Source organism: Nuphar pumila, chromosome 8, assembly GCF_984573655.1.
Source record: "Nuphar pumila chromosome 8, dmNupPumi1.hap1.1, whole genome shotgun sequence".
Classification (NCBI taxonomy): Eukaryota; Viridiplantae; Streptophyta; class Magnoliopsida; order Nymphaeales; family Nymphaeaceae; genus Nuphar; species Nuphar pumila.
The window spans coordinates 13,306,233-13,324,869 of record NC_143256.1 but is presented as its reverse complement, the minus strand read 5'-3'; the positions used below and the strand labels follow the sequence as shown (position 1 = coordinate 13,324,869).

At 38.6% G+C, this 18,637-nt stretch overlaps 1 protein-coding gene across 1 annotated transcript in view; it reads left to right on the top strand.

Annotated features, from left to right (window-relative positions):
- The window catches only part of EMB3012 (embryo defective 3012), a 136,019-nt gene that overhangs the window by 111,017 nt on the left and 6,365 nt on the right, over positions 1-18,637 (top strand). The window contains exon 24 of the mRNA XM_090016054.1: positions 165-561. Within this exon, the coding sequence (XP_089872180.1) occupies positions 165-561 (397 nt within the window). The remainder of the gene's footprint in view (positions 1-164; positions 562-18,637) is intronic.

The following is an 18,637-nucleotide window of genomic DNA, read 5'->3' as shown; positions in this document are numbered from 1 at the left end:
TTTCTGGTTGTCTTTTATGTGCTCTCCGGTTGGATGCTCTGTTTTCTTCTAACTTCCAGTTTTGAGTCAAGGACGGCTGAGATTGTCTCCTTTGTGCATTGTAGTTTTACCTTGATTTTGGTACACTTTATGAGTTTCTAAAATTTGCTTTTTTGTAACACCAGGTCTGCAGGAAAAACAAACGTTGCAGTTTCATTCTCTTGTGAATTTGCTTCTTCCAGTAGTATGTCACACTCTGTTTTCTATAATGTCTCCAAAGAGATAATAGTTGTCCCTGATCCTCCTCTGTCACTTGGTATTCGTGCAACATGGCTTCTTCCTCCCTTTTATACAACAAAAAATATTCTGCCTGTGTCATCAAAAGTTCATCCGTACCACCATCAGAAGGGGAATGTTATTTACTCTGTAATGAAAGTTTGCGGCAAGAATGTGCACCAGGACTCTTTCAAGATTGATGGGGCTAAAGTGAAGACCTTTAATAGCAATTCTATTGGCTGCATTCAGGCCACTGATGGAACAACAGGAAGAACTGAAATTGCTTCATGTGTGAAGGTGGCTGAGGTACTTCAATCCAAAAAAATATTTCCCTTGTCATTAAAATATTCTAATAAATTGATTTCAAGATAAAGTGCATTTGGCACTTCTACCTTTTCTTTGTTGTTGTGGTGTTATTACACGTATGGATCTATTGTTGAGGTATGGGCAGTAGTTTTGTGATATTGCTGTAGCATAGTGCTTGTCTAATCCAAGGGTTTGGTTACATTTCTATTATGATTTGAATGTACTCTTTTACTGGACTAAAATCAATAATGATAGTGAATGTGTGCTTGTTCTTTAAGGGAAGGATGCTTTTTGCAGATTTCTTCGTAGAGCCCCTTTTCATGGGGATGTAAATGTAATGAAGTAAGCGAAATTATAAGAACAAAGTGCAAAAGTATGTACAAGTCCAAGAGTGGACAATACAAAGGCACAATACAAAAACCAAAGTGCATAAGCACAAGTCCACTAAGGGACAATACAAATACCCTACTAGGGGCAACACAAGCAATTAAAGAATAAGAGATTTATTGATAATATGCTGGGAAAAGCATTGAAGAATAAGAGAAAGCACATCCCCTATTAAAGGAGGGAGACCATTGGGAGCTCCCCACGTAGAGTCATTGGGGAACTCCCAACGGTCATATTTATGACCGTTGGGGCCTCAACGACTCTATGGTGGGACGCCCAATGGTTAGACAAAATACAAAAACTAAAAAAAAGAAAAATAAAGAATATTAAAAATACATTAATAATTGTTTCTAATAAACAATTATTATTACAAGTGAAAAGACCAAAATACCCTTATATAACATTAATTATTACAATACATAATATATATACATATATTAACACATCCGGGTCGCAAAACCCCCTCCCGTGTTCTATTTAAACCCCCCCATAGGGGGGTTTTCTTTTTAGAACACCCGAAACCCCCCTCCCGCTCCTCGACTCTCCCTGTCTCCCGCCTCTCTCCCCTCGTCCTCTTCTTCCTCTCATCGACGCAACCAGCCCCGACCCTTTGTCGCTGGAGGCACGTTGGAACCCCCCTCTGAGCCCCCTCGTCTTCCTCTTGTCGCCGGCACACCCGGATCGACGCTGCCCCCTCATGTACGCTTCTTGCTCCCTCTTCCCTCTCCTTCTCAGTAGTGGCGGCACCGCCTGGTGCCGCCACCCTGCCAGAAGCAGCGGCACCACACAGGTGTTGTTGCTCCCTCTTCCCTCTCCTTCTCGGTAGTGGCGGCACTGCCTGGTGTCGCCGCCCTGCCAGAAGCAGTGGCACCACGGGGGTGTCGTTGCTCGCTCTTCCCTCTCCTTCTCAGAAGTGGCGGCACCGCCTGGTGCTGCCACCTTGCCAGAAGCAGCGGCACCACTCGGGTGCCGCTGCTCCCTTTTTTGAGTTGGCGGCACCACTTAGTTGTCGCCTCTTCCTCCTCTGTCTGTCGTCGGTAGACCAAACATCGCCAGGAGGGAGGGTGCCGACCACCCTCTCCTCCCTCTTCTTCTCCTCTCATCTCCTTCCCTGCCTCTACCGACAGACTAGAGCCACCTGTGATGGTGGCTCTGGTTCGTCTGAAGGGAGGGTGCCGAGCACCCTCCCCTTTTTTCTCTCTATGCTGCAGGCATACCAGAGTTGTTTTTCATGTCTCTGCCGACAGACCAGAGCCACCTGCGATGGTGGCTCTGGCTCGCTAGGACAGAGGGTGCCCAACACCCTCTTCCTGTTCTATTTCAGCAGCAGCCATAGGTTGTTGGTGCTTCTTTGCTAGGACAACCGACAAGGGGTGGTTGAGGCCACTCCCCTGTCGCCCCTTCTGTCAGTGCCCCCCCCCCCCCCTCTCCTCCTCCTCCTCCCCTTGCCGAAGGATCGAGCAAGGCTCGGTCCTGTCACAAGGTTGGGACCAGGCCGAGCTCGGCCTGACCACCGAGCCCACCCCCTCCTGTTTGGTTGCTTAGCCTGTCGAGCTAAGAGCTCGACAGGAACCGAGGTAAGGGAAAATTGCATACGAGAACAAATGACGGAATACTTCTAACTTATACGTATTATATATATATATATATGCTTTTAACTCAAGAACGTTGTTTTGCATATTCTTGTCTATTTAAATTATGTCATTTACTTTGTCATCGCGTTGAAATGTGCACAAGCTCCTTACGCAATTTATTTAGCCGATATACAGTTTCATACATTGCTTACGTAATTTATTTAGTCGATGTACAGTTTTGTACATCGTGCATTGCTTATGCAATTTATTTAGCTCGATATGTGGTTTTGCATGTTGAGCCTTGCTTTATGTCATTTACTTTGCCGCCGTGCTGCAATATGCATTGGCTTATGCTTTACTATATATGTATTCTATATACATATATATAACTTTATAAGGTACGTATACTCCTGCCTACTTTAGATTATGCGTGCATTTAAAGATGCAGATTTGTGCATCCTCACCAAATCTCTATTTTTAAAAGGTTTTCACATGCGAGATTTCAAGTTCGTATTATTCGTTATCTCGAAAAGGAAAACAAGTATTTAGCGTTTGCGTTTTCGCAACTGAGTTTTTTCTTTAAACCTGCATAACGGAAAGGCTTCGACTACGTTGCCCTAGGTTGTATGTACGTCTGATCCTCCTTTTCAGCATCCGAAAGGACTCAGATATTCCCCAGCCTAAAGCACAGGACTTTGAAATTTCTAAATAAATGTTGGGTTTTCTTTCTGAGAAACCAATATCTTTTTCATCGTAGTGGTAGTATCAGACATGCACAGCATGTTAGTACTACGGTGATTGGACTGGAGGTTTTTGGTAATCTCGTAGCGTGAAAATACATTATGATTAAAAGACAATCACATAAATGGTAATGATCGCCTTCACAGTCAGGTTGCTCGATTTGGTTTGAAAGACCAGAGCATGTAGAATGAGTCGTCAGTTAAAATAGAACCTGACATACCCATTCGTCTCTTTGGTTCCGTCAAGAGAGAGGATGTGATGGTATAAAAACTTTGATAAAAAGGTTGTTAACAACTACGCTCCTCGAGCTCCTTCTCATCTAATGGTCGTTGGGTGTAGGATCGCCACTGAGGGAAGATGATTGAGGAATGTCATAGAGAATGAGGTCTCTACTACATGGATTTTTTAGAGATACCCAAAGATTTTTTTGTTGTAATATCCAAAATTTGACTTAAATTTGTGGCATAAAAGATTAGGTCATCCCAATGTAGCTAAAATTTCATATTTTCTAAATTTAGAAAAAAATTGTAATATTGATGAATTTACTTGTAATAATTCTATACTTAGGAAAATGAAGAAATAACCTTTTTTTGAAAGATCTTTGATCTCTTCTAGGCTACTTGAGTTGGTTCGTTCGGATGTTTGCGGTCCCACACCAATTTTATCTAAAGGTGGATATGCATATATGTGACTTTTGTGGATGATTTTTCTAGATATACTTCTCCAAAAATAAATTTGAAATCTTCTTGCATTTTCAAAATTTTTATAAGTTAGTCAAAAATTGATTTAACGAAGATATTTCTATCGTTCGTATTGATTCAGGGGAAGAGCTTTTATCAAAATATTTCAAAGAGTATCTTAATTTACATGGCATTACACATCAAATATCGTGCTCAAAGAAAACATAGGCATATCATAAAAACCTCAAGAACTTTACTTATTGCAAGTCATATTCCTAAAGTTTTTTGGGTCGAAGTTGCTCTCAGTGTTGTACGTCTCATAATCAAAATGTCGCCTTCATCCTTTCAAAACATCTCTTGTTAAAAAACTTTTTAAACTTGTTTCTGATTATTCTAGGTTAAGAGTTTTTTTTATGCAAATGTTTTGTTTTTACCAACAAAAACGACAAACTCTCACCCCGTGCCATCCCTTGAGTATTTTTTTTCTATGCCAAAAATAAAAAAGGATATAGGTGTTTTGACTATAAGAATGAAAAGTTATATGTTTCAAGACATGTTTGCTTTTTAGAAAAGGAAAATTTCTTTGATTTTGAAAAACGTGAGGAGGTTACTGGGTATTCTTGTGTTATTGATTTTGCTTCAAAGCGTGATAATGATGTTTGTGATTGTGAGATTGATATTGGTAACGGTATGATTAGATAAGAGCAACCCCATAGTGAAGAACAACCTCTTAACGATAAACCTTGTCTAGAGTACTCTTCTTGTAGTGTCTCCAAACCCTCATGTGCACTTTGAAAAATATATTGATCAACATGAATTGCAATCATGAAAATCAACTAGAACCTCCAAGCCACCTGAAAATTTTGTCCTATGATTCGTTTTCATCCAAATACAAGGCTTGTATTGCAATGTCAAGATCTCTAACTTGTAAACTTTTTAGGAAAGATTTGAAAGCTTTGCATTCAATCCTTTTTTAGAGTTTAAAATGATAGTTCAGCGGAAAATGGTATTTGAAATAACAAGTCAACGGACCTTGGGTGCATTACAGGCGAACTTTTCTTTACGTAATGGATTTATATCTTCATATAAGAATTAAAACCATATAGATTCAAAACGAGGTTTTTAATAATTAAAGTTTACCCGGAAAGATGAATTTCAAAGAAACCCTTATACAAAGTTACAAAATGTTCTCAGGAGCGACACAATAGAGAAATAGTGAGATCTTGATATCATCACGTCATCGCTTTATCGCCTATTGTATTGACCTACCCCATAAAACGGGTCAGACTTATAAAAATCTGGTAGGTGCATAGATATCAAAATTCAGAACAAGACTAACATATGCATTGTTCCTTTCGTGATGTGCAGTTCAGAATAAGAAAAATGAGCATGAAAATCTTGTTTTGATAATTACCTGTCCTTAGGGTACGCACAGGAAAAACGTAGAAACAACCGAGACTGCCCGAGAGTTTTCTATTCCATGTATTTTGATACTCTAGACAACTAACTGAGTCTACTCCTAAGGGGACGGTCAATGACCGAGAGAGAATTTTCTAGAGGCATACATGGCAAGGGATACACTGCCGGTCCCAAGCCCGGATAAAGGAGGAGGGTTGCGGTAGGCCTGTGACAGCCAGCATAAAAATTTTGTCATATCCTATGAAAATGAACCAATATGAGAATTTCGTTGGGGCGTTCCCTACTGAGCGACGCGCTGTACTCAATAGGCCCGGAGGCAGTGATAAATGGGCAAGGGTTGCTAGGTCGTCGCCCAGAAGCGACGCGTCACACCGGCGCCCGGGTGTGGTGTCAAATAGGCAAGGGTTCCCTCACTTTGTTGGACGGGTGGGGGTAAAGAAGTTAGTCCAAGACCATAAAATTAGGTTAGCCACTTGGAACATAGGGTCTTTAACTGGTAAGTTGGTAGAGTTAGTAGATGTTATGTGTAGGAGAAAGATTGATATTTTATGTCTACAAGAGACCAAATGGGTAGGTGAGAAAGCTAAAGTTATAGAACCTTGGGGATATAAGATTTGGTATACAGGAATAAATAGGAATAGGAATGGAGTAGGGATTGTTATGAGTCGTCAGTTTATAGATAATGTAGTTGAGGTCCGTAGGAAGGGTGATAGAATTTTACTTATTAAATTAGTATTAGGTACGGATATTATTAATATTATTAGTGTTTATGCACCTCAAGTAGGTTTAGATGATTCCATTAAGCATCAATTTTGGGAAGATTTAGATGGAGTAGTACAAGGGATATCTTATGGAGAAAAGCTTTTCATCGGCGGTGACCTTAATGGACATGTAGGCATTAGTAGGGATGGATTTGAGAGTATCCATGGAGGCTATGGTATAGGAGAAAGAAATGAAAGTGGGGAAAGGATTTTAGATTTTTGTTTGTCCTATGATATGATCGTAGCAAACACTTGGTTTAGGAAGAGAGAGTCTCACCTAGTAACATTTAAAAGTGGGGTTAATACAAGTCAGATAGATTTTTTCCTACTTAGAAAGAGAGATAGGGGTTGTTGCATCGATTGTAAGGTTATACCGGGAGAAAGTGTAGCTACACAACATAGAGTTTTAATTTTAGATCTTAGAATTAGACAATGCCGCAAAAGGGATAGACATAGGATAGATCTTAGAATTAAGTGGTGGTCACTGAAAGGAGCTAAACAAGGAATGTTTGTAGAGCAGGTAGTTAAGGAAGCTAATTGTGTCTCGAGGAGGATTCAGAATCAATGTGGAATAAGATAGCGGGTGGCATGAGAAAAGTGGCTAAGGAGGTATTGGGTGAGTCTAAAGGCGGTGCACCACTAGGTAAGGATACATCATGGTGGAACGAGGATGTCAAATTAGCTATTAAGGTTAAAAGAGAGTGTTATAGAAATCTAAGTAAGAGTCGTGATAATGAGAATTTGGAGAAGTATATGATAGCAAAGAAGGAAGCTAAAAAAGTTGTTCGAAACGCGAGGGCTAAGGTATATAAAGAGGTTTATGACAAGTTGGATACCAAAGAAGGCGAGAAGGATATTTATAGGCTTGCAAAGATGAGAGATAGGAAATCGAAGGATTTGGGTATGGTTAGATGTATCAAAGATGAAACGCAAAGGGTTTTAGTCAAAGATGAGGAGATTAAGGAGAGATGGAAAGATTATTTTGATAAGCTATTTAATGATAGTCATACTCAAGATCTTGGAGACTTCTCCATTCCTTTTCATGAGATAAATCGTGACTTCATGCGCAAGATTCAAAAGAATGAAATTGCAGAGGCTTTGAAGATAATGAAATCAAGAAGGGCAGTTGGCCCAGATGGTATACCTATCGAGGCTTGGAAATGCTTGGGAGAGAAAGGTTTAGAATGGTTGACAAATCTTTTTAACTTGATTTGGCGAACAAATAAGATGCCAAATGAGTGGAGGAAGAGTACTTTGGTGCCTTTATATAAGAATAAGGGTGATATACAAGATTGTACAAACTATCGTGGTATAAAACTCATGAGTCATACTATGAAACTTTGGGAGAGGGTGATTGAGTCTAGGTTGAGGAAGGTTGTCACGATATCGGAGAATCAATTTGGTTTTATGCCTGGTAGATCAACTATGGAAGCTATACATCTTCTTAGACAACTTATTGAAAGATATAGAGAGAGAAATAAAGATTTGCATATGGTTTTTATTGATTTAGAGAAGGCATACGATAGAGTACCTAGGGACGTTCTCTGGTGGACAATGATGAAGAAAGGTGTTTCTCTCAAGTACATTAGTATAATTAAAGATATGTATGAAGGAGTAGTAACCAATGTCCGCACGTGTGGAGGGGTGACAACCAATTTTCCGATAACGGTTGGGTTACATCAAGGATCTGCTTTAAGCCCTTTCCTTTTTGCGATAGTGATGGATGAGCTTACGAGATCAATTCAAGAAAATGTACCGTGGTGTATGTTGTTTGCTGATGATATTGTTTTGATTGATGAGTCTAGAGCTGGGGTTAATGCTAAGTTAGACTTATGGAGACAGACATTGGAAGCTAGAGGTTTTAAGTTGAGTAAGAGTAAGACTGAATATATGGAATGTCGGTTTAGTAAGCAACGAAGTAGGGATGGGAGTGTAGTGAAGCTTGGTGAGCAAGAAATACGGTGAATGATTATTTCAAATATTTGGGATCCATCATTCAAAAGTATGGAGAAATTGATGGAGATGTAAATCATAGGATAAAGGTTGGGTGGATGAAATGGAAAAGTGCAACTGGAGTGCTGTGCGATCGTAGAATGCCATTGCGGTTGAAGGGAAAGTTTTATAGGACGACTATTAGACCCGCTTTACTATATGGTACGGAATGTTGGGCTGCCAAGAGACATCATATTCAAAAAATGAGTGTAGCTGAGATGCGGATGCTTAGATGGATGTGTGGAAATACAATAAGAGATAAGATTCGGAACGAGGAGATACGTAAGAAGGTAGGTGTTGCACCCATTGAAAATAAGATGCGAGAGAATCGTTTACGGTGGTTTGGACATATTCGGCGAAGGCCTAATGATGCTCCAGTTAGAAGGTTGGAAAAATGGGAAAATAGATTAGTTAAAAGAGGTCGGGGTAGGCCTAGGAAGACTTGGATGGAGATGATCGGAAAGGATATGAATGCTTTGAACCTCACCGAGGACATGGCATTGGATAGTAATGATTGGAGGAAAAGGATTCATGTGGAAGACCCAAAATGAATTTCTTTTTTGGTTCATATCGCTGACCCCAATTGTTTTGGGATGAAGGCGTAGTTGTTGTTGTTGTTGTTGTTTATACATGGCAAGGGATGCATCCGAATTTCTGCAGAAGCCAATGAGATCTACCACCTAGGATAATTTTTGGTAGCTCCATCCCCTAACTCCGATAACCGGGGGCACCGAGTCATTGCTACTTGAGGAGCGTAATTGTTAACAACTTATCCATCAGAGTTTTTGTACCATCATATCTTATCCCTTGATAGAACCAACGAGACGAATGGGTATGTCGGGTTCTATTTTAACTGACGGCCCATTCTACATGCTCCGGTCTTTTAAACCAAATCGAGCATCTTGCATGTGAAGGCGATTATCACCATTTATGTGCTTATCTTTTAATCATCGTACATTTTCACGCTACGAGGTTATACCATAAACCTCCAGTCCAATCATCGTAGTGCTACCATGTCGTGCATGTCTGATAGTACCACTACGATGAAAATGATATCAGTTTCTCAGAAAGAAAACCCAACAATTGTTTAGAAATTTCAAAGTCTTGTGCTTTGGGCTGTGGAATATTCGAGTCCTTTCGGATACCAAAATGGAGGAGCGAACATATGTACCACCTAGGGCTACGTAATCGAAGCCTTCTCGTTACGCAGGTTTGAGGGAAAAACTCAGTTGCAAAAATGCAAACGCCAAATACATGTTTTGCTTTTCGAGACAACGAATAATACGAGCTTGAAATCTCACATGTGAAATCTTTTTAAAAATAGAGACTTAGCGAGGATGCACAAATTTGCATCTTTAAATGCATGCGTAATCTAAAGTAAGCAGGAGTACGCGAAACTGAATACCGCGTGGTGCCGTTAGCTCTGGAAAAAAAAAGGGGAACAGTGGCACCCGAGTGGTGCCGCTGCTTTTGGCTGTGTGGCGGCACCGAGCGATTCGACCACCACCGAGAAAAAGAGGGAAAAAGGGAGGGGTGGATCTAAGAAAGAGAGAGATTGAGAGACACTTACAGTCAGAGATAGGGCGTCGGGGTCACGTGCGCCGACGTGCAAAAAAGGGAGATGAGGGGGGAAGAGGGAAAGAGAGAGTCGGGAGGGGGTGTCAGGTTTCTCGAAGGTGAGCAGGGGCTTCGACGAGCATTCGGGTTTCGTAAAAAGACCCCCCCCCCCCCCCCCGTTAAATAGACTACGGGAGGGGGGGGGGTCTGCGACCTGGATTTGGGTTGGATCCGGTCAGATCCAACCTGGATCCAAAACATTTTTTTAAGACACAGGTCTTACATGTATTGTCTTAATCCACTCTTATGGGTTCTACCTATGCTTAATCTAAGGGTCATTCTGAAGGGGTGGATGCCATGAGGATAGAACTAGAAACCTTAGAAAAGGTCAAACTTGGACTCTTTAAGACATTAAAAAAGCTTGTAGGTTGTAGGTGCGTATACAAGCTAAAAACCAAGAGTGATGGGACCCTAGAAAGATACAAAACTGGATTAGTTGTCAAGGGATATTCTCAAGAATATGTAATTAATTATGAGGAAACCTATATCCTCATTGTTAGGATGACTATCGTTAATACCTTAGTGGTCGTTGCCTCTATTAAGCATTGACCTATATACTAACTGGATGTCAAGAATGTCTTTCTTAATAGACATTTAGAGGAGGAAGTTTTTATGAAGTCACCCTTTGGAGTGAACATTAATAAGGTGAAAGCTCTTCGTTTGAATAAAGTTGTGTATGGTTTAAAACAAGCTTCAAAAGCTTGGTGTGACAGGTTTAGTAGAGTTATGTTTGATATTGACTTTATATCTTATTTAACTGACACAACTTTATTTGTTAAGAATTCTAGTGCAGGTATCATCATCCTCCTTTTGTATGTAGACGACATGATCATCATTGGCAGCGATAAATAAGGAGTTGATATTAAAAAATTACTCAAAAATCATTTTAAAATGATTGACCTAGGTTTTTTAAGATATTTTTTACGGATTGAAGTTTCTTATTCCCTTAGAGGGTACTTATTGTCTTGGTCTAAATTTGTTTCTGACATTGTTTCCAGGTATGAGATAACAGATGATAAGAGAGTTAATACTCTCGAGATTGTCAATGTGAAGATGTGAATTGATGATGGAGAACCACTCAAAGTTTCAACTCCTTATAAACAACTTATTGGGGCACTCTCTTACCTTTCAATCAATAGACCATATATTTTACATATTATACACACAACTAGTCAATTTCAACACACTCCTATATCTGTCCATATGGTAGTTGTTTTACAAATTATTAGATATATTAAAACCTCTATTTCTAGAGGCTTTTTTTTTCATCTCAATTAGATTTAATTACTTATGATGATGTTGATTGGGGAGGTGATCCCGATAACAGACATTCAACCATAGGTTTTTGTATTTTCTTAAGTGAATCTCTAATATCATGGTGGTGCAAGAAACAAGCGAAGCTAAATATCAGGTCATGGCTACTACCACGATGGAGGTGGTCTAGCTACAAAGATTGTTGGTAGATATGAAAATTCATGTAATGGGAGGCTAAAAAATGTATTGTGACAACTACTGTGTGATCTACATTGCCAGCAACTGTACATTTCATGAGCGCACCAAACATATCGAAATGGATTGTCACTACGTGCACGAGGAGTATTTACATGACACTATTGATCGGCTCTACGTTACATCATAGTACCAGTTGGCAAACTTCTTCAGCAAACCCCTCGCAGCTCTTAGATTCTACTTTTTAAGCAAACTTCCAGTTATTTTACCATAAGTTTGAGAGGGAGTGTTAAAATATGTTATTTTTGTACATATATATCTATATATATTATAATCTGTCACATAGGTGCGGATGCGAATACGGGTGTGGATGCGGCGATGCGGCACTTTAAGAAAACTTAGGTGCGGGGGTGCGGGGAGGGTATATATACTTTTAAGTTTTGACAGTTTTAAGTTAACACTACGTGTATGTGTTGTTAAAATATGATGTATATTTATATATATATATCTATATACATAGATTACGACACATACACATATATATGATATATATATGTCTATGTGTCTATCTATATATATAAATATATATTTTATTTTGTAAAACCCGATAGGGGTATTTCTATCATTTCACCCTGTACACGCATATCATTGATATGCTTTTCTCTTTTTCTTTTTCCTTTATTCATTTTCCTTTTTTTGCTTTTTTCTTTTTTCTTTTTTTGTTTTTTATTCACTTGAGAGGGGTCCACATAGAGTCGTTGGACCCCTCCAACGGTCATAAATATGACCGTTGGTTGGAGGGGCTCCAACGACTCTATGGGAGCCCCTCCTTGGGTCCCTTGCTGTGTATAAATAAGGGGCACAGCCCCATGTATTTCTTAAGCTTCTTTTGAAGCATTCTATGAAGTGAGATATATTTTTTATCTTCTTTTTGTGCTTGACCACTTTTGTGGTTTATTTTGCCCTTTAGTGGCATCTTGTGCATGTGTGTGCTTTCGCTTGGAGACGTTGCTCTTTTCATTTGGCACTTCATTACATGGTATCAGAGCCTTGGCTAAGAAGGCTTCATTGGATCCTCCATTGACAAGTAATACCTCTCCTCTCTCTTGTCTTATAAATTTTTCTTCTAATGGCCAATAAAGATGCAAAAATCGATCTCTCATTCAAATTGGATGGGACCAATTATCGCATGTGGGCGGCCGCTATGGAGAATAATCTCAAAGGTAAAAGGCTTTGGGGTTATGTATGTGGAACCATTCCGGAACCACAACTAAAGTTAACTAAATTTGAAGGAGGTGAAGAAAAAGCCTTGAATGAAGAAGAAAAAGAAAAGGCTATTCTTGATTACTCTTCTAAAATGGAAGATTGGGAAAGTGAACATGCTAAAATCTTAGCATGGTTCATGAATAACGTCGAATTGAAGATTTGTGCAAATCTTGCTAAATTCAAGAAGGCTAATGAAGCATGGTTTTTCATGAAAGGTATGTACACTCAAAGAGACCTTGCTAGGCATTTTTTTCTTCAAGAAAAGGTAAGAGCTACCAAGCAAGGTGATATGAGCATTAGGGACTACTATAGTGCCCTATCCTCTTTATGGGATGAACTTGTCCTTCTCGAACCACAATGGGAAGGAAGTGCTATTGCTATGAGACAAGAGCAAATGGAAAAAGAGAGGTTCTTTCAATTTATTCATGGGCTTCGTCCCGAATTTGAACAACTTAGAGGATCTCTACTTCATAGAGCCTCTACTCCTCTAAGCGATATTTTGGCCGATTTATGTTAAGAAGAAACCTGTTTGGCCTTGAAAATGGATGTTGATGAAGTACATGCCGTGTCTAGACCCGGCAACAATGTAAGATCATATAAACCACCACATTTTTGGAAGAATAATGGTGGAGGAAGGAAAATCATTTGTCATAATTGTAATGAACCGGGCCATATTCGTCCTGATTGCCCTAAATTCAAGAAGAAGGTAGCTTCCGTGGGAGAAACTCCTCCAATCATCAATGAAGATTCAAAGAAGGATGGTGACATAAAGGATTCCATCGCTCATCTAACCGAAACTCTCCAACAATTTATGAAGATGAACGCCTCTACATATCATCCTCACCTTCCACTTCCGGTGCCGCCATTTCTTCATTCCCAGGTATGTCTTCTTGGATTCTTGATTCGGGTGCCTCTTTACATATGACTCCAAATGCATCACTTTTGTCAAAACCAAGTCTCAATAAGTTTAAATCATATGTATCCACCGCCGATGGAACTTCTTTAAATGTTGAGGGTATTGGAAACCTTGAGAAAATTTATGACCAAAACAAAGAATTTTTTGTTCCCAAAATCCGAATCATCCCAAAACTTAATCTAAATCTTTTCTCTGTCTCTCAAATCACCGATTTTGAGTGTAATGTATCTTTTTCACCAACCCATTGCTATGTGCAGGATCTTCGGTCCGGGAAGCGGATTGGGCAAGGCCATAGAAGAGGGGACCTTTACTATATGGATTTTTTGTCTTTGCCATCCAAATCATTTTGTAATCATGTTCAATCCAAAGATATTGAGACTTGGCATAAGAGACTTGGGCACCCTAGTATTTCCAAATTGTACATTTTTCCATTTTTGGAAAAAATTTGTAATACAAATACATTTACATGCAATGATTGTATTCTTGGGAAAATTCACTCTCTTCCATATTCTCATAGCAATTTTGTGTCAAAAAGGCCTTTTGAACTTGTGCATTCCGATGTATGGGGACCGGCACCCGTTATGTCCAAAGGAGGCTTCTCTTACTATGTTTCTTTTATTGATGATTTTACTAGATACACATGGGTTTATATTATCAAGAATAAATCTGATGTCTTCACTAATTTTAAAGAGTTTCACGTTCTTGTTCAAAATCAATTCCAACACAATATAGCCATTTTTAGATCCGACTCAGGAGGAGAATACATGTCTAAAGACTTCCAAAATTATTTTAAAACAAATGGAATTTTGCACCAACGATCTTATCCTAAAACTTTGCAACAAAATGGTCTTGCGGAAAGGAAACATAGGCATTTAATTGAAACCACAAGAACTCTTCTTGTGTCTAAATGTGTTCCTAAAAACTTTTGGGCCGAAGCTCTTCTTACCGCAACATATCTTGTGAATCGTATGCCCTCTTCCTCTTTGAAAAATGTTTCGCCCTTTGAAAAATTATTTAAAATTACTCCCGATTTTAATAGATTAAGAATCTTTGGATGCAAATGTTTTGTACTTAGTTTAGGACAAGATAAGCTGTCACCTAAAGCTATTGAATGTGTGTTCATTGGCTATGGTGAGAATCAAAAAGGCTATAGATGTTTTGACATTCGAAACAATAAATTATATGTGTCAAGAAATGTAAACTTTATTGAAGAACAAAATGGTTTCGATATCCACACATCTAAGGAAGACATCGATTATTCTTTTCTATTTGACTTAGCTCCTAGAATTGAGTCTCCTGAGGCTATTTCTTGTGATACTAGTTGTGATGGAATTTCACATCATAATGATATACAACAACATGATAATACCTCCCAAAATGAAAACCTTAATGATATAAATGTTTATACCCGGCGGATAGGAAATGAACATCAACCTGCTATTGACGGATACTCTCAAGACTTCTCTTTAGAAGAATCTATTGACAACAATCTACCTAGGAGATCTTCTCGTACCAGTAGGCCACCACAAAAGTTTGTGTCCTATGAATCTTTTTCTCCGAATTATAGGGCCTGTCTTATGTTAATACATTCGTATCACGAACCTACCTCTTTCAAGGAAGCTAAAGATCACCCACATTGGATTGAAGCCATGAAAATCGAACTAGAGGCTCTTAACAAGAGCCCAAACCTGGAGCATTATTCCTCAACCTTTAGGGAAGAAGGCAATTGGGTGTAGATGGGTATATAAAGTCAAAACTAAATGTGATGGGTCTCTTGAAAGATACAAAGCTCGTTTGGTAGCAAAAGGCTATGCCCAAGAATATGGGATTGATTATGATGAAACTTTTGCTCCCGTGGCCAGAATGACTAGTGTACGAACCTTAATTGCTTTAGCATCCATCAAACAATGGCCTATATACCAACTTGATGTTAAAAATGCTTTCTTAAATGGAACTTTATGTGAAGAAGTTCTTATGGATCCTCCGTCGGGTCTTGAAATTGGGAAAAACAATATTCTAAAATTAAACAAAGCTCTTTATGGGTTAAAACAAGCGCCAAAAGCGTGGTATGATCTTTTTAGCAAAGTAGTTCTTGATAATGGTTTCTCCTCATGTTACACTGATACTGCTTTGTTTGTTAAATCCTCTAATGAATACATAACCATTTTGTTATTATATGTTGATGATATGATTATCACAGGTAATGATAAGAAAGGTATTGATCTTATTAAAAATATTCTTAAGAAAAATTTTGATATGTCTGATCTGGGTTTTTTGAGGTATTTCTTAGGAATTGAAGTTGCATACTCCCCCAAGGGGTATGTCCTATCTCAGATGAAGCTTGCCTCTGATATTATTGCTAGGTCTGGGCTAACAGATGACAAAAGGGTGGAGACTCCAGAAGTGATCAATGCCAAGATGAGAGCCAATGATGGCACTCCTTTAGCAGATCTCACGCCTTATCGTCAATTGATTGGATCATTAACATATTTATCTATTACCAAGCCTGACATTTCCCATGCAGTTCATAGTGCAAGCCAATTTCAGACTGCTCCCACCACCACTCACATGGCAGCAATAATGAGGATTATCAGATATCTAAAAGATTCCATAACTAAGGGAGTATTCTTATCCTCTTCTTCACCTCTTACTTTACTTGCGTATACTGACTCTGATTGGGGGGGTAACCCCGATGATCGTATTTCTACCACAGGTTATTGTGTGTTTCTTGGGGAGTCACTTATCTCCTGGAGGTGTAAAAAGCAGCGTAAAGTTTCTCTCTCATCTACTGAAGCCGAATATCGTGCGATGGCCACTACCACAACTGAGATTATATGGTTAAGAAGCTTACTTAAAGATATGGGTGTCTCATTCTCAACTCCCTCAAAGCTATGCTGTGACAACAAGAGCTCCATTTATATCGCTAGCAATCACACTTTTCACGAACGAACGAAGCATATTGAGATGGACTGTCATTATGTTCGAGATGAGTTTTTACGAGGCACCATTCAACTTCCATATGTTCCTACCGAATATCAGTTGGCGGATTTCTTCACCAAAGCTTTGCCTTCGCCTCGCTTCTACTTCCTCCTCAGCAAACTCTCGGTGATCTCACCATGTGTTTGAGGGGGGGTGTTAAAATATGATGTATATTTATATATATATATCTATATACATAGATTACGACACATACACATATATATGATATATATGTCTATGTGTCTATCTATATATATAAATATATATTTTATTTTGTAAAACCCGATAGGGGTATTTCTGTCATTTCACCCTATACACGCATATCATTGATATGCTTTTCTCTTTTTCTTTTTCCTTTATTCATTTTCCTTTTTTTCCTTTTTTCTTTTTTCTTTTTTCTTTTTTTGTTTTTTATTCACTTGAGAGGGGTCCACATAGAGTCGTTGGACCCCTCCAACGGTCATAAATATGACCATTGGAGGGGCTCCAACGACTCTATGGGAGCCCCTCCTTGGGTCCCTTGCTGTGTATAAATAAGGGGCACAGCCCCATGTATTTCTTAAGCTTCTTTTGAAGCATTCTATGAAGTGAGATATATTTTTTATCTTCTTTTTGTGCTTGACCACTTTTGTGGTTTATTTTGCCCTTTAGTGGCATCTTGTGCATGTGCGTGCTTTCGCTTGGAGACGTTGCTCTTTTCATTTGGCACTTCATTACATGTGTGTGTATTTATGTATTTATATATAATATTAGATAAAAATAGACTTCGTTAGGGTTAATTGAATCTACTTTTGGACATAAATGGACCTCAGTGTGGTTGACTTCACCTGACACAGAGAAAGTTGTGTCTAAGTGTTGCACCCGCATGGGTGTGGGTGCGGGTGTGGGTGCGATGCCCTATTAGAAGAGTCGTGTTACATAGATTATAATATATGTATATATATATATATATATATAATATATACTTTTTATTCTTCATTTATTGTAATTTTTTTTTTGTTTTATTTATTTTAGTCAACTTAAGTTGACTAGGACTAGCTGTTAGGCTCTAGTCCAATGGCTAGATGGACTCTCCTCTCTTCTTTCTTTACTCTTTCACTCCTCTCTCTCTCTCTCTCATATATATATATATATATATATATATATATATATATATATATATATATATAAGGGTCGAACCCCTTTGTTCTATAATGCTTCTTGCATTTTTGGTAATTAAATAAAATTATAATTTTTTATATTGAGAGTCTCTATGGTGACAGCCCTTTGTGGGTTTTGTGAGTGAGCTCTTTTTAGCTCACTTTTGTGCTTGTCCATTTGGGACTTTTTGTGGACATTCTTGTTTGTGTGAACTCATTTCGTTACATTCATCATCACCATTGTGGCCTCTTGAACTTCAAAATAGATGGCTTCACCAACTGATGATTAATTGAATCTACTTTTGGACATAAATGGACCTCAGTGTGGTTGACTTCACTTGACACAAAGGAAGCCGTGTCCAAGTGTCGCACCCGCATGGGTGTGGGGGCGGGTGCGATGCAGGTGCGGTGCCCTATTAGAAGAGTCGTGTTACATAGATTATAATATATGTATATATATAATATATATATATACTTTTTATTCTTCATTTATTGTAAATTTTTTTTATTTTGTTTATTTTAGTCAACTCAAGTTGACTAGGACCAGTTGTTAGGATCTAGTCCAAATGCTAGATGGGCTCTACTCTCTTCTTTCTTTACTCTCTCATTCCTCTCTCTCATTTGTATATATATGTATATATAAGGGGTGAACCACTTTGTTCTATAATGCTTCTTGCATTTTTGGTAGGTAAATAAAATTATAATTTTTTATATTGAATCTCTATGGTGACAGCCCTTTGTGGGTTTTATGAGTGAGGTCTTTTTAGCTCACTTTTATGCTTGTCCATTTGGGGCTTTTGTGGACATTCTTGTTTGTGTGAACTCATTTTGTTACATTCATCATCACCATTGTGGCCTCTTGAACTTCAAATTAGATAGCTTCATCAACTGATGGTAAGGAAACCGTGTCCAAGTGTCGCACCCACATGGGTGTGGGTGCGACGCAGGTGCGGTGCCCTATTAAAAGAGTCGTGTTACATAGATTATAATATATGTATATATATATATATATAATATATATATATATGCTTTTTATTCTTCGTTTATTGTAAATAATTTTTTTGTTGTATTTATTTTAGTCAACTCAAGTTGACTAGGACTAGCTGTTAGGCTCTAGTCCAACGGCTAGATGGGCCCTCCTGTCTTCTTTCTTTAC